The sequence below is a fragment of the Budorcas taxicolor genome, chromosome 4 (assembly GCF_023091745.1).
Source record: "Budorcas taxicolor isolate Tak-1 chromosome 4, Takin1.1, whole genome shotgun sequence".
Lineage (NCBI taxonomy): Eukaryota > Metazoa > Chordata > Mammalia > Artiodactyla > Bovidae > Budorcas > Budorcas taxicolor.
Genome location: NC_068913.1, coordinates 118,164,150 through 118,180,484, shown reverse-complemented (window position 1 = coordinate 118,180,484; position 16,335 = coordinate 118,164,150). Strand labels below are relative to the sequence as shown.

At 44.3% G+C, this 16,335-nt stretch overlaps 1 protein-coding gene across 1 annotated transcript in view; it reads right to left on the bottom strand.

Moving 5' to 3' along the window:
• DPP6 (dipeptidyl peptidase like 6) overlaps window positions 1-16,335 on the bottom strand; it is a 795,167-nt gene that overhangs the window by 352,972 nt on the left and 425,860 nt on the right. The window contains exon 2 of the mRNA XM_052638993.1: window positions 15,823-15,937. Within this exon, the coding sequence (XP_052494953.1) occupies window positions 15,823-15,937 (115 nt within the window). The remainder of the gene's footprint in view (window positions 1-15,822; window positions 15,938-16,335) is intronic.

Genomic DNA, 16,335 nt, shown 5'->3' with positions numbered 1-16,335 from the left:
TGACAGAGGATGGGATGGTTAGATAGCATCCCTGACTCAATGGACATGAGTTTGAGAAAGCTCCAGGAGATAGTGAAGGACAAGAAAGTCTGGCATGCTGCAATCCATGGGGTCGCAAAGAGTAGGACATAACTGAACAACAAAAATAATGAAATACGTCAGTGTGGGAGGCAGACACCGTCTTTTGCTCTCCAATTTTTAAAAAGGCAAGTGCATACCTTAATGTGAATGAATTTCAGCTCCTTTCCTGGTGGTCGAGATGATAAAGAATCACATTTTGAAGCTGAGAGGAGCCCCCCGAGGAGGGGAGAGGAGCTGGTGTGGGCGCTCAGTGGGAGAGGCCAGGGACGCAGAGGCGGGCCTCACGGCGAGGCTGTCACCGGGGCCGCGGCATCCAAAGTGGCCAGTTCCTCTCCCTAGTTCTGCTGGCTGCGGGGGTCCACTTACATGCCTGCCTTCAAGATGTGGCCGCCGTAAAGTCACTGGAGGCATTTAGTAATGTTTCCCTTTGTTATCAGCTTCTTTGGACGGTTCTAACACGTTGCCACAGATCTGATCATTTAAAAGAGAAATTTATCCTCCCATGGTTTTTGGAGCCCAGAAGCCTAAAATCAGTTTAAACGGGCCAACATCAAGGTGGGCTCCTTGGGAGCTTTAGGGGACAATCTTTTCCATTTAAAAAATGCTTTAATTGGAAGAGAATTACTTTATAGTTATATTGGTTTCTGCCATACAACGTGAATCAGCCATAAGCATGTACACGTGTGTGTGTGTGTGTGTGTGTATCTGTGTGTGTGTATCTGTGTCTGTGTGTCTGTGTGTGTCTGTGTGTCTATGTGTGTCTGTGTGTTTCTGTGTGTCTCTATGTGCGTGTCTGTGTGTGTCTGTGTGTGCATGTCTGTGTCTGTGTGTGTGTGCCTGTGTCTGCGTGTGTGTATCTCTGTGTGTGTGTGTGTCTGTGTCTCTGTGTGTGTCTCTCTGTGTGTGTCTCTGTGTGTGTGTGTCTGTGTGCCTGTGTATCTGTGTGTCTGTGTCTGTGTGTGTGTGCCTGTGTCTGCGTGTGTGTATCTCTGTGTGTGTGTGTGTCTCTGTGTGTCTCTGTGTGTGTCTCTCTGTGTGTGTCTCTGTGTGTGTGTGTCTGTGTGCCTGTGTATCTGTGTGTCTGTGTGCCTGTGTATCTGTGTGTCTGTGTCTGTGTGTGTGTGCCTGTGTCTGTGTGTGTCTGTGTGCCTGTGTGTGTGTCTGTGTATCTGTGTCTGTGTGTGTGTGTCTGTGTGTCTGTGCATCTGTGTCTGTGTGTGTCTGTGTGTGTGTGTATCTGTGTGTGTGTCTGTGTGTGTGTCTGCATGTGTGTCTCTGTGTGTGTGTGTGCATATCTGTGTGTGTCTGTGTCTGTGTGTGTGCCTGTGTCCCTGTGTGTCTCTGTGTGTGTCTGTGTGTGTCTTTGTGTGTGTGTCTGTGTGTGTATCTGTGTGTGTGTGCCTGTGTCTGTGTGCCTGTGTATCTGTGTGTCTGTGTGTGTGTCTGTGTGTCTGTATGTCTGTGTGTGTGTCTGTGTATCTGTGTGTGTCTGTGTGTGTGTGTGTCTGTGTGTGTGTGTCTGTGTGTGTGTGTATCTGTGTGTGTGTGTGCCTGTGTCTGTGTGTCTGTGTATCTGTGTCTGTGTCTGTGTCTGTGTGTGTGTCTGTGTGTGTGTCTCTGTGTGTATGTATCTGTGTCTGTGTGTGTGTGTGTCTGTGTCTCTGTGTGTCTGTGTCTCTGTGTGTGTGTATCTGTGTCTGTGTGTGTGTGTCTGTGTGTGCATATCTGTGTGTGTCTGCGTGTGTGCGTCTGTGTCTGTGTGTGTGTGCCTGTGTGTGTGTGCATGTCTGTGTGTGTCTCTGTGTGTGTGTGTCTGTGTGCCTGTGTATCTGTGTGTCTGTCTGTGTGTGTGTGCCTGTGTCTGTGTGTGTCTGTGTGCCTGTGTGTGTGTCTGTGTCTGTGTGTGTGTCTGTGTGTGTATGTATCTGTGTCTGTGTGTGGTGTGTGTGTCTGTGTCTCTGTGTGTGTCTCTGTGTGTGTGTATCTGTGTCTGTGTGTGTGTCTGTGTGTGTGCATATCTGTGTGTGTCTGCGTGTGTGTGTCTGTGTCTCTGTGTCTGTGTGTGTGTGCATATCTGTGTGTGTCTGTGTCTGTGTGTGTGCCTGTGTGTGTGTGCATGTCTGTGTGTGTATCTGTGTGTGTGCCTGTGTCTGTGTGTCTGTGTATCTGTGTGTGTGTGCCTGTGTGTGTGTGCATGTCTGTGTGTGTATCTGTGTGTGTGTGCCTGTGTCTGTGTGTCTGTGTATCTGTGTGTGTGTCTGTGTGTGTGTGCCTGTGTCTGTGTATCTGTGTGTCTGTGTCTGTGTCTCTGTGCGTGTGTGTCTGTGTCTGCGTGTGTCTCTGTGTGTCTGTGTGTTTCTGTGTGTGTGTCTGTGTGTCTGTGTATCTGTGTGTCTGTGCGCCTGTGTGTCTGTGCCCCCTCCCTCTTGAGCCTCCCCCACCACTCCTGTCTGCGTCTCTTCCAGCTTCCGCTGCTCTGGGTGCTCCGTGACTTGGGGCCGCATCACTCCAGCCTCTGACTCGGGGCCTCATGGCCTTCTCTCCTGCCTCTCTGTCACATTTCCCGCTGCCTCCACTCACAAAGGCACAAATGATTCCATTTATGACCCACTGATAGTCCAAAAAACCCCGCATCTCAAGCTACTCAACATGACCACACCTGCAAGGAAGCACACTCCTAGGGTGACGGTTCCAGGCGTTGGGACGTGGGCATCTCCCAGGACCTGCCTTTTGCCTGCCTCATCCCTCTCAACCTTTGCTCCCATTTCCAACTAGCCCACCACTTGATAAGGTAGCCTCTGAAAATGCAACAGTTATACATTTCCTGAACTTTTAAAAGGATATTGAAAAAAAGAAAAAGAATCTGGATAAAGGAAAGCAATGGGGAAAAAGACTGATTAGATCTGAGGTTCTATAAATTATCACTTAACCTATTTTCTGTGATTTTATTACCTCACCTAAAAGCACAGATAATCAGGGATTTGGGGAATATGAAACATCAACCCAAGAAAGTGCATATACCTATTACTCCTCCTTAAGCGATCAATGTTGCTGAACCAGGGTTTAAGGTGAGAGTTTTGTCTCAAAGAGAAGGCAGGTGATTTAACTTCATCCTCTTCAGTCCCCCGAGCTGCCTAATACATTGTGGACAACTTCTCTCTAGTTCTCTGGTTTTATTATTTCCATTGATTTCTGTGCTCTGACCTATACGAAGAAACAGCTTAGACTCCTGAATTGCTACCTTTGGGTCCTAAGCGGTCAGAGTCTTCCTTAAAATAGCACCTCCTGGATCGGCTAGCCCCTTGTAACACATGGTCGCAAAGGCTCCCAAAATCCACGTGAAATTTACCAACAGGCTCTCCTCTAAGCCAAGCAGTAGACTCCAGAGAAAACCAGAGTGCCAGGATAAGACACACTCCTTTTCAGGGCTTACAGGCAACTGTGCCTTTAAAGTAGAATGCATAATGTAGGAACACTTTGAAAAGTGCCCCTTTATGGATAAATATGTAGGCACACTTGCCTTAACTTAGAGTCTTCATGCAAGTGTGAATAATAAGCATCTACCGTCATCCTTGCGATAAATGGCTCTTTAGTGTAAGGATTCAATAAATAAGCAAGATTCACCTAAGAATCCTTCTAGAACTAATGATGAAAAGTCAGAAGAGAGACTGTTAAGATTCTCCTAGGGACCCACTTCTCAAGACTTTGGAAGCTTGCAACTAACTGTAAGGTTAGTAGCAATATAAATTAATTCTTTCTTTCATGAGAATCTGTCAGAACTCCCTCTTTTCAGATTTGTTTCAATTTAAAGAATGGTGCAAACTCACCGTTCAAGTTGAAGGAATGCAGGCCTCATTCCTCAAGTATTTCATAAATCGAGGAGTCTCATTACTTATTGTGGCAGGCACTACGCTGCCTCCCCAAGAGCCACAGCCCTCTGTCAACTCAGCAGAGGTGAATTTCCATGAAATACATGCTCTCTCAACCCTTACAGCTAAGGGTGTTCATGTAATATCATTATATGAACAAGCTGCCTCCTGGCTAGTTTTGGAAAAAGACAGAAATACATTAGGCAGGTTCTAATTTTCCCTTCCTTTTGGTGAGGGTGTGAGATGAGATGCATGGTGCCGCTGCAGCTACTTTGCCAACATTAAGATGATAGCAGCAGAGAAACATGGTCTTTGAGCCACTGAATCATCCTGGGACTGGCTAGGTCTGGACTTCTTGTTTGTGAAAACAATGATAAATACCTACCATTTGAATTACAGTATTTTAGTTAGGTATTTTATTCCATATGGATAAAAGTACCCTAATGGATATCTCCTAACATCTGAGCTTGGATAAATGCTCAAGATGATTCCAAGATGGTTAACGGACTGACTAGATCCATGAGCTTTCTGAAATGTATCCACATTTTTATGAGCCTGTCCCCCTTCCAATGGCAAGATCAACTGTTGTTCAGTGTCTAAGTCATGTCAGACTCTTGTGACCCCATGGACTGCAGCACACCAGGCTTCCCTGTTCATCACGATCTCCCCGAGTGTGCTCAGACCCATGTCCAAAGAGTCAGTGATGCCATCCAACCATCTCGTCCTCTGTTGCTCCCTTCTCCTCCTGCTCTCAATCTTTCCCAGCATCAGGGGAAATGATAAGATCATCATCTGTGGGCTTATCACAATAAAAGTAGTTAGGACGTATAAGTTGTTCCAGATTGTAGGAGCCATTAGAGTACAATCTGGAGCTCAGTGCCTCAGCTCCAGACCCTCCTAACACTCGTCACATCCTGCCAGTGCTTCCAGGCCAGGCATCAGCTGTCCAGCAAACACGCCAGGCTCATTATGGTTCATGGTGACCTTCCTTCTTGGATTTCCTTCCATTAACACAAGGTATGTGTTTCATATTCTTCATCCTCCAAAATATCTTCCACACATGCTTTCTGTCCTCAGCGATTTCTCCCATATTCTGGATTGTCATAACAGACACTATCTGTATCACCCATTTAAATATAGCACTTGGTCTTCCTCAGCACTGACACATTAACTGTAATCAGAAACAACAGCAAGAAGAGGAGCAAAAACAGAGACACACTATTTACTCAGTTCATCCGCTGGCTGGTGGGTGTGCAGAGAATCTACAGACACAACCACAGATGCCCAAGTGCAAATGAACAACACCAGGCATGTATAAAGCACCCTATATGTCCCATGACAGGACACCTGGTCACAGTCATTGATAATAGATGGACGATGACAAGACTGGGACATGGGGGGTGAGTTTAATGTCGGAAGGAGAACAGAGAGAAAATGCCTATAAAAAATGGGCAGGAAACAGTATTCCTACAAAAAAAAAAACCAATAGGAAATAGTAAGGTATATATCACTTGTTACGAAATGAACAGAAGTTATTAAATTACTGGTGGTGTGCAATTTCCATAGGGATGATATGAGACCTCCCGAAGAGATAATCCATCATCAGTTGAAAACTGGGTACAAATAGGACTTAAAATATAACATTAAAATGCATGAACACACTGAACAAAAGAACCAGGTATAAAAAATACACATTACATGATTACATGAATAATGTGAAGTAACATATATCACATCATGCAAAATTATTTTATGACGTTAGAAGTTAGGCTACCTTTGGGGAGATGAATGATGAGAACGGGCATGGGGTAGCTTTGGGGATACTGGCTGCATTCTGGTACTTTTGGATGTGGGTGCAGGCTATGTAGTCCGTTCAGTTTGAAAATTCATTAAACATTAGAATATTATATGCAAATTCATAATGTTTTTAAAACGTCTGTCCCAGAATTTTAAAAGGATAGGCTTAAAACACCAGGTTACCACTTCATGCCAATTAGAAGGACCAGTCAGAAAATCTGAGATGCTGACAACAGCAAATGCTGGTGAGAGTGTGGAGCAATGGGAACTCTCATTCACTGCTGGTGGGGATCACCATGGAGCAGGTCCTCGGGAAGACGGCTTGGTGGTTTCCCCCACGACTACACACTCATCAGACCGTCCAGTGATCATGCTCCTTGGCAACTACCAAAGGAACTGAAAATTTATGTCCCACCCAGAACCTTCACACAAATGTTCACAGCAGGTTTATTCATACCCATCAACACTTGGAAGCAATCAAGATGTTTTTCAGTGGGTAAATGGATCGAGAAACTGAGGTACAGCCAGACAGTGGGATATTATTTAGTGCTGAAAAAGAAATAAAGCGTCCCTGGTGGCACAGTGGTAAAGAATCTGTCAGCCAATGCAGAACAGGTTTGATCCCTAGTCCAGGAAGATCCCCTGGAGAAGGAAATGGCAACCCACTCCAATATTGTTACCTGGAGAAACTCATGGACAGAGGTGCCTGGCAGACTACTGTCCATGGGGGCGGGGGTCTCAAAAGAGTAGGACACAACTTAGCAACTGAAAAACAGCAATAAAAAAAGAAATAAACTCTCCAACGATGACAGTTCCTCCAGGAAGGAACCTCAAGTGCACACTGCCAAGTGACAAGACGCCAATCTGAAAAGGGTACATACTGTACGATCCAGCCCTATGACATTCTGGAAAAGACAAAACTATGGAGATGGTATCTTCCGGGTGGCACAAGTGGTAAGGAACCCACTTGTCAATGCAGGGGACATAAGAGATGAGGGTTCAATCCTTGGGCGGGAAGATCCCCTGGAGGAGGAAATGGCAACCCACTCCAGTATTACTGTCTGGAGAATCTCATGGACAAACGAGCCTGGTGGGCTACAGTCCATAGGGTTGCAAAGAGTCAGACGTGACTGAAGTGACTTAGCACGCACACATGGAAACAGTAAAAACAACAACAACAATCAGTGGTTTCCAGGCATTATAGGGGAAGGGAGAATGAACAGACAGGGCACAGAGGACTTTTAGGGCACTGAAACTACCCCATGCGATACAGTAAAGGCAGATGCATGCAATTATAAATCTATCCAATGCCACAGACCATGCACCCTGAGGGTGAACCTCACTGTCAACTATGGACTTTGACAACGACGTATCAATGCAGGTTCATAAACTGTCACAAAGGCACCACCTGGGGAGGGATGTTCATGATGGGGATACCATCCATTTCTGGGCATGCAGAGGCTATCCCCTGGGTAACTCTACCTTCCTCTCAATGTTGCTGGAACCTAAAACTGCTTTTAAAAAGCCAAGTCTATTAAAAGAACCCATGGAAATTTTGTTTCAAAATTCAGACAACTAGTGGTAGCAACTATTAAGTCAAAGGAGTCTCTTCTATGTAATTTTAACGTAATTTTCCCACATAAACCCATCTCCTCTTATTTTGACTGTGGTATAATTTCAGAGCGCTTGATTGTTGCTGACTTACATGCTCTTAGAGCAGAATCTAATTTACGAGCTGTATGCTAATAGCTAGATTTCTCTCCCTCTCAATAAAGCCTATTGGGTCAAATTGAACATTTTTTAAAAAAGATAAGCTGAGAGCTAGCAATGCAGTTATAGACAGTAGATATAAATCAGATAGTTATGAAAATTCCATTCTGTAACAATCATTTCTACATTTTGTTCCCACCCAAAAGATTAATGAGTCTTATATTCTGATAACCTCTGCTTTGCCTTTAAAATTTACCTTCAATAAGACTTCCAAATACCCAAGGCTTTTCGTTTTTATACCACCTAAAGGATCCTAATGTTTTCCGTCACAAACCAGTGTTCATCTTCTCTACAGTGAAAAACCATAAAAGTCAAATGTCAGGGATATTTTAATGCAAATATGATCCTGGTGGGTTTTTAAGCTCCTACAACCATAATTGTGGTACTAAAGATTATCAGAGTCCTTTTCATCAGAATACAAGAGTTATAGCTGCAAAAAAAAAAAAGGCATATGCTGTGTGTGACCTATCGCAGACATATATTTAATATCTGAAAATAAAAAAGGTAACTTTGAGTCTATTATTCCAAAGAGAAATTAAGAAAAGAGCACAGACTAGCAAGGGAGAAATGAATGACAGGACTGAAAAGGACACATTCTCCTCTGGTTAATCCCTTTGGAACTAAGATTGCCTTAAACACTTTTAATTTGATTTTTAAAACATAAATTGTGCATAACTGGTGATAATTAGGCTGCACTACAGAACAAAGGTACTTGTCGCTCAGAAGTAAGGTATCGCCAGGACGTTCTTTGAGAGCCTGAAGCACCAAAGGCGCACTCCATCACGACCCTTCCCAAGGATACTTCCCAAGTAGGAAAGGGACCCACACGTACTCAGAAATGTTTTCGCCAAAAGACTGAATCCAAGGAGTTTGGAATGGATTTGAGGGTTAAGTAGAAAGTGGATACTGCACTCTGAGTTTCAACACACCAAAATACAAGACTGAAAAAGAGGGAGCACTTGAAAAGATAATTGTTTAAATACATGATATGAGTTTCAAGTCAGTCTAGGAAGCAGCAGCAAGTCTGGAAGGGGTGCACTCAAGACTGTGCATATAGGTCCAGGGTGTTATTACTACCAGGACGCTCTACTTTTCAAACCTAAACTTCCTCCCTCACGGGGGAGAGCCACTCCTGCCCTGGCTTGTGGAGACACCAGGAAGATAGAGGGGGGTGTGCGGGCACTTGGGGGACTGTGGATAAGGTGATGGCCATGCCGTGTGTTACGTCAAAGATTCAGTAATTCACACCACAACAGGTCTTTAACCAAAAACGAAAGGGAAAGTTGCTCAGTCGTATCTGACTCTGTGACCCCATGGACCAGAGCCCACCAGGCTCCTCTGTCCATGGAATTCTCCAGGCAAGAATACTGGAGTGTGTAGCCATTCCCTTCTCCAGGGGATCTTCCTGATCCAGGGATTGAACTCGAGTCTCCTGCAATGCAGGCAGATTCTTTACCATCTGAGCTACTGGGGAAGTCCCCCAGCCTCACCTGTAACTTCTGTTTTAGTTTTGCCTAATGACTGTTCAGTCACTCAGGCACGTCCAACTCTTTCTGACCCCATGGACTGCAGCACATCAGGCTTCCCTGTCCTTCACCATCTCCTGGAGCTTGCTCAAACTCATCTCCATCGAGTTGGTAATGCCACCTAGCTATCTCGTCCTCTGTCGTCCCCTTCTCCTGCCTTCAATTTTTCCCAACATCAGGGTTTTTTCCAATGAGTTAGTTCTTCACATCAGGTGGCCAAAGTATTGGAGCTTCAGCATCAGTCCTTCCAATGAATACTGAGGGTTGATTTTCTTTAGGATTGACTGGTTTGATCTCTTTGCAGTCCAAGGGACTCTCAAGAGTCTTCTCCAACACCAGCATGCTCAGCCTTCTTCATGGTCTAACTCTCACATCCCTACATGACTACTGTTAAAACCATAGCTTTGATTATATGGATCTTTGTTAGCAAAGTAATGTCTCTGCTTTTTAATATGCTATCTAGGTTTGTCATAGCTTTTCTTCAAAGGAACAAGCATCTTTTAATTTCATAGTTGCAGTCACTGTCTGCAGTTATTTTGGAGCCCAAGAAAATAGAGTCTCTCACCGTTTCCATTGTTTCCCCATTTATTAACCATGAAGTAATGGGACCAGGTGTCATGATCTGAGTTTTCTGAATGTTGAGTTTTAAGCCAGCTTTTTCACTCTCTTCTTTCACCTTCTTCAAGAAGCTCTTCAGTTCTTCACTTTCTGCCATAAGGGTGGTGTCATCTGCATATCTGAGGTTATTGATATTTCTCCTGGCAATCTTGATTCCAGCTTGTGCTTCATCCAGCCTGGCATTTCAGATGAAGTACTCTGCATGTAAGTTAAACAAGCAGGGTGACAATATACAGCCTTGATGTGCTCCTTTCCCAATTTTGGACCAGTCTGTTGTTCCATGTCTGGCTCTAACCGTTGCCCCTTGACCTGCATCCAGGTTTCTTAGGAGGCAGGTCAGGTGGTCTGGTATTCCCGTCTCTGTCATGGTGGGAAATTCTCCGCGTGCACTTTCTGTCTTTCTCGGTGGATCTGTGCTGTCATGGAAAATATGTGCATCTTCTCTGCCCACAGTGCATCCAGCACTTAGCTCGATGCCCTCAGCCCCTCACAGGGATCCTTCACGTTCGATCGATGGATAGGCATTATGAGTCCATGTGATGGTCTACAGATAGGTGAATTTGAGAAGGCTCTGGAGGATCTGACGTCCTCTTGTGTCTGGCGGAATTTTGACGCTGTAACAAAAGCCACTGCTGCATCAAGGGAGAGTGACGCAGAACGCCAGTGATGGGAGGCACTCGCTATTGAACCAGCCCATCCGACCATCCTAAACCTAGGACACACAGCCGTCCAGCAGCACAGCCCAGATAAACACTACCTATGAAAGTCCAACAGAACCAAAGGGTCAGGCAGGCTCAGCCACAGTTTTATTTTAACAGACGGATAAAAGAAATCCCACTCAAAGCCTTTCCTGGAACTCAGGGATTCACTAGAGCCTCACCTTCATGGTGGTTGCCCCTGGCAACTGGCCGTCAGCATTCAAACAGAGAACAGAGTGGTGTGATCTGTGCTCTTATTTACCGCAGAAGAGATGCTGCTGTGACGGTTCTGGCTGCACAAGAACTGAATGTAAAAAGCTTTCAGGATTAGCAGCTGCATTTGAGAGAAGAGAGACTGAGGCATGGCTCACTGTACAGCTGGGAAGACCCAGGGACGGCTCTCTGCCTGATGCTGAGTGGGGCATCTGGAAGGGAATGTCCCGGGACTGACTTCATGTCCCAGGCATGAAGTTGTTCAGTCTCAGACATTTCCCACCCAGCCTGGCTGCCCTGGACCGCAGGCATGAGGGGAGCCTCCAGCAGCCCTCCCGTCTCCCTTTGAAGTGATGGAGGCGTGAGCCCTCGGATCCTGGGAGACAGGAATGCTCACGCACCTTGGGGAGGAGGGGGATGGCAGTAACTGCAAACTGCCCAAACCGTTGCTGCTCCCTAATCCCCAAAGTGAGTGATGGGCAATCACATCCTCAGAGTGGCAATGGCCGTTGTATACACTACACTTGTGCTCAAAGAAAAGCAAAGGTAGGAACATGCTTCACGATTTCTGAAGGAGATCTCACTTCCTTTCTATTAATTAAAAATAGTTGCCAAAGTCCCCAACGTTTATGAATTAATTTTTAATTAATATAAAATATCAGCAAAATTATAAAATAGAAGAGTCTAGAAAGTGAAAGTGAAGTCGCTCAGTCATGTCCGACTCTTTGCGACCCCATGGACTGTAGCCTACCAGGCTTCTCCGTCCATGGGATTCTCCAGGCAAGAGTACTGGAGTGGGGTGCTATTTCCTTCTCCAGAGAAGAGTATATGTCTCTCCCAATTCCCTTCGCCAGTCCCTCTCAGATCTACGCGTCTAGATTCCAACAGCTGCATGGAAGTTTTCCTGTCCAGTCAGACGCTCCGTTTTGAATCGTGAGTCCAAGTGACCCAGGAACTCTGATCTCATCATAAACCTAACTCACAGAGCAAGCTACAATTATTGGAATGTCTCTATGGACATCTGTCCCTGGAGAAGGAAATGGCAACCCACCCCAGTATTGTTGCCTGGAAAATCCCACAGACAGAGAAGCCTGGTGAGATACAATCCACGTGGTTCCAAAGAGTCGGGCAGAACAATTTTGACTTTCACCACTTCACCTTATTCAAAGAGGCTATGTAATTTTACATTCCTACTAGTACTGTATGAGGTTCTAATTTTTCCACATCCTCACCAATATTTGCTATTTCCTATAAAAATATATACATTTTGGGGGGATTTGAATTGAAGGGTATTATGCTAAGTGAGGAGAAGGCAATGGCACCCCACTCCAGTGTTCTTGCCTGGAGAATCCCAGGGACCGGGGAGCCTGCTGGGCTGCCGTCTGTGGGGTCGCACAGAGTCGGACACGACTGACGCGACTCAGCAGCAGCAGAAGCAGCATGCTAAGTGAATAAGTCAGACAGAGAAAGACAAACACTGTATGATCTCACTTACACGTGGAATCTAAAAAGAACAGCAAACTAGTGAACATAACAAAAAAGCATTAGACTCAGAGATGAAACAAACCAGCGGCTACCAGTGGGGAGAGGGAGGGGAGGGCAATACAAGGGCAGGGCTGGGGCGCACACGGGTGAGTGCACCACAAGTTACAAGGGCTTATTGTTTACTGTGCGGAATATACCCAGTATTTTGCAATAATTGTAAATGGACTGCAACCTTTAAAAATAGTGCCAAAAATACATATAAAACTATATATGTATATCTCTCCACCCTGCTGAGTATGGAGTGGTACCTTACTATGTTTTCCTTTGCATTTCCCTGATGATTAATGATACAGAGCATGTTTTCTTAGTCTTACTGGCCATTTGTATTTCTTTGGAGAGATGTTGTTCAAATTCTTTACTCATTTAAAAATGAACTGTTTGTCGCATGATTTAAGCTGTAAGAACTCTTTGTATACTCTGAATACTAAATGTTTATTGAATATATGATTTGCAAATATATTCTCCCATCCTGGGGGTTCTCTTTTCACCTTCTCCATAGTGATCCTTGAAACACAAAATATGTTTATGTTGATGGAAGTGTTATCTATTTCTTCCTTTGGTTGCTTGTGCTTTTGGCGTCATATATGACAAACAGTTTCCTAACAGACTGGTTCCAAATAGGGAAGGGAGTACATCAGGGCTGTATATTGTCACCCTGCTTATTTAACTTATATGCAGAGTAAATCATGAGAAATGCTGGGCTGGAAGAAGCACAAGCTGGAATCAAGATTGCTGGGAGAAATATCAATAACCTCAGATGTGCAGATGACATCACCCTTATGGCAGAAAGTGAAGAAGAACTAAAGAGTCTTTTGATGAAAGTGAAAGAGGACAGTGAAAAAGTTGGCTTAAAGCTCAACATTCAGAAAACGAAGATCATGGCATCTGGTCCCATCACTTCATGGCAAATAGATGGGGAAACAGTGGAAACAGTGACTGACTTTATTTTTGGGGGCTCCAAGATCACTGTAGATGGTGATTGCAGCCATGAAATTAAAAGACACTTACTCCTTGGAAGGAAAGTTATGACCAACCTAGACAGCATATTGAAAAGCAGGGACATTACTTTGCCAACAAAGGTCCGTCTAGTCAAGGCTATGGTTTTTCCAGTGGTCATGTATGGATGTGAGAGTTGGACTGTGAAGAAAGCTGAGTGCCGAAGAATTGATGCCTTTGAACTGTGGTGTTGGAGAAGACTCTTGAGAATCCCTTGGGCTGCAGGGAGATCCAACCAGTCCATCCTAAAGGAAACCAACCCTGAATGTTTATTGGAAGGACTGAAGCTGAAGCTCCAATACTTCAGCCACCTGATGCGAAGAGCTGACTCACTGGAAGAGAACCTGATGCTGGGAAATATTGAGGGAGGGAGGAGAAGGGGACGACAGAGGATGAGATGGTTGGATGGCATTGCTGACTCAATGGACATGGGTTTGAGGAAGCTCCGGGAGGTGGTGAACGACAGGGAAGCCGGAAGTGCTTCAGTCCGTGGGGTCGCAAAGAAGTCAGACGTGACTGAGTGACTGAGCAACAGACAGTATCACGATACTTTTCCTGTAGTTTCAGGGTGAATTTTAATATCATAGATGTAAGTCCTTTAGCTGTTCTTTCTCAAGATTGTTTGGCTGGTCTGAGAGCCTTGCGTTTTCCTATGAAGTTTAGAATTGGCCTGTCAAGTTCTGCAATGACACCAAGGTGGGCTTTGACATGGAGCAGGTTGAATCTACGGATGATTCTGGGAACTGCTGCGTGTTAACAGTGGCTCACCCTCTAACCCATGAGACGGGATATCTTTCCATTTGCTAAGATCTTTAATTCCTTTCAATTACGTTTCATGGTTTTCAGTGCACAAGTCTTACATTTTTATTGTTAAATTGATTCCTAAATGTCTTATTTCCTTAGAAACTAATGTAAGTGGAATCATTTCTAAACTTCATTTTGAACTGCCCATTGCTAGTGTACAGAATTATAAATAATTTTTGTATAATTTTGCATCTTCCAGTGTTGGTGAACTCATTTATTAGTTACGCTTTTGTGTGTTTGTGGACTCCAGGATTTCTATACACAAGTTCATGCCATCTATGAATAGAGACAGTTTTACTTCTTTCTAACCTGGATGTCTTTTCTTCCCCTTGTCAAGGATAAGCTGATATTCAGCAGGATCACTGCTAACCATTTCAGTGTGAAGTATGATATGAGCTGTGGGTTTTTTATAGATGCTCTTTTTCAGGTTGGGAAAGTTTCTCTCTACTCTTTGTTCGTTCAGTGTTTTATAGAGAGGGGATTTTGAACTTTGTCAAATGCTTATTCTGTGCCTATTGAGATGATCATATTGTTTTTTTCTGTCTTTATTCTACAAATCTGAGTGCACTACCCTGATTTTTCATATGTTAAACCAAATTTTATTTCCTGGGATAAGTCCCATTTGCTTTTTTGGTTTGTTAATTTGGTTCACGTTGTTAGTATTTTGTTATGCTTTTTGCAGTTATGTTCAGCAGAGACATTGGTCTGCAGCTTTCTCGTGGTATCTTTATTGAGTCTTGGTTTCAGGGTATTTGCTGTCATTCAGTTGGTCAGTTGTGTCTGACTCTTTCTGACCCCATGGACTGCAGCACACCAGGCTTCCCTGTCCTTGACAATCTCCTAGAGCTTGCTCAAACTTAGTCAGTAAGGAAATAGCAACCCACTCCAGTATTCTTGCCTGGAAAATCTCATGGATAGGGGAGCTTGGCGTGATCTGGGGTTACAAAAAGCTGGACATGACTCAGTGACTAAACAATAACAGCAACAATAAATTAGAGCTAAACATACCTGAAAATTTGCCTGCAATTTTTGTACCTGTCAAAAAATGCATTTTTTCCATCATAAAGTCTCATACCTGTATAGTCTGTTTATTGAGGACTGGAACACCTTTTTGTCCACAGAAGTTGACACTTAATACAACAAAGGAGAATGGATAGTCACGCACAGTTTATATACGGCGATAATGCTTTCCTGCCATGACCCCAGACGTTTATCTTATAGGCGAAGGCCTTCTTCTGTCCTAACCTCACCACTCTCCTGCTACTAAATTCTCACCTCTCCATGGAGGTCCAGCTTCACACATGACTTTCTCCGTGAACTTTCTCATGAAGGGTTTTATCTCTTTCTTCTCAACTTCTATACAACTTATATTTGAAACTTTCAATAATCCATGCCTATATATGTTTTTTTTTTTCTGTAGACTTTTGCTGACGATTTTTGTGAGTTTTTCTTCCCTGAGAGATTTCTGATTCTATTTCATGCTTCCTTTATTTCATCAGTACTATCTAATAAGTAGTTTATCCTTAGCTCACACTTAGTATATGTTATTTTAATAATGTTAATTCATCCCTGATAGAATACCCAAGAATACCATGAGACATATAAAATCATTACATTTATAAGGGCAAAGTCTTTATTTAAGCTGATCAAGTATAAATAAATATTTGTGAATTTTAATACGTGCCAAGAATTTACCCTAGTCAGGAATTGTCTGACAAATTCATAGCATGTACAATGGATCTTTTTCACTGAATGCATATTACATCATTTTGCCAAATGGCACAATGAGAATTAGAATCGAGGGAACATAAATTACACAGTAGGCTGTTAGAAAAAAATCGCCAAGTAAAATCATGCCCTCTCTCCCTTACAGCAACTTGCTTTTCCAGGAATAAACGTAAGTACCTGGCGTCAGCAGTATCACCGAGGTGACGATCAAGGAGCAGATGACCAGGATGACAAGCAGCGCGATGGCTATTCCTTTCCAGTTTCTCTGTGGAGGGTTACTCCCCACGAGCTCCTGAAACGACAGCACGAAACAGAAAATCTGTGAGTCAAATCAGGAACTAAAATAACCAAGTAACCACACTTCAGTCAAGTCAAGATCTCGGGCGTAGGCTTCCACGGTGGCTTGGTGGTAAAGAGTCTGCCTGCCAAGGCAGGAGACGCAGAGACGTGGGTTCGATCCCTGCTCTGGGAAGATCCCACATGCCTTCGAGCAACTAAGCCCCGGACCACAATTACTGGGCCTGCGCTCCAGGGCCCGGGAGCCACGACTACCTAGCCCACGCGCCGCAACTCCTGCCCTCTCACTCCCCAGAATCCATCCTCTGCAACAGGGGAAGCCGCCGGTGCCAAACGCGTGCACTGAAACTGGGGCGCGGTCCTCACTCTCTGCAACTAGAGAAAGGCCCGCGC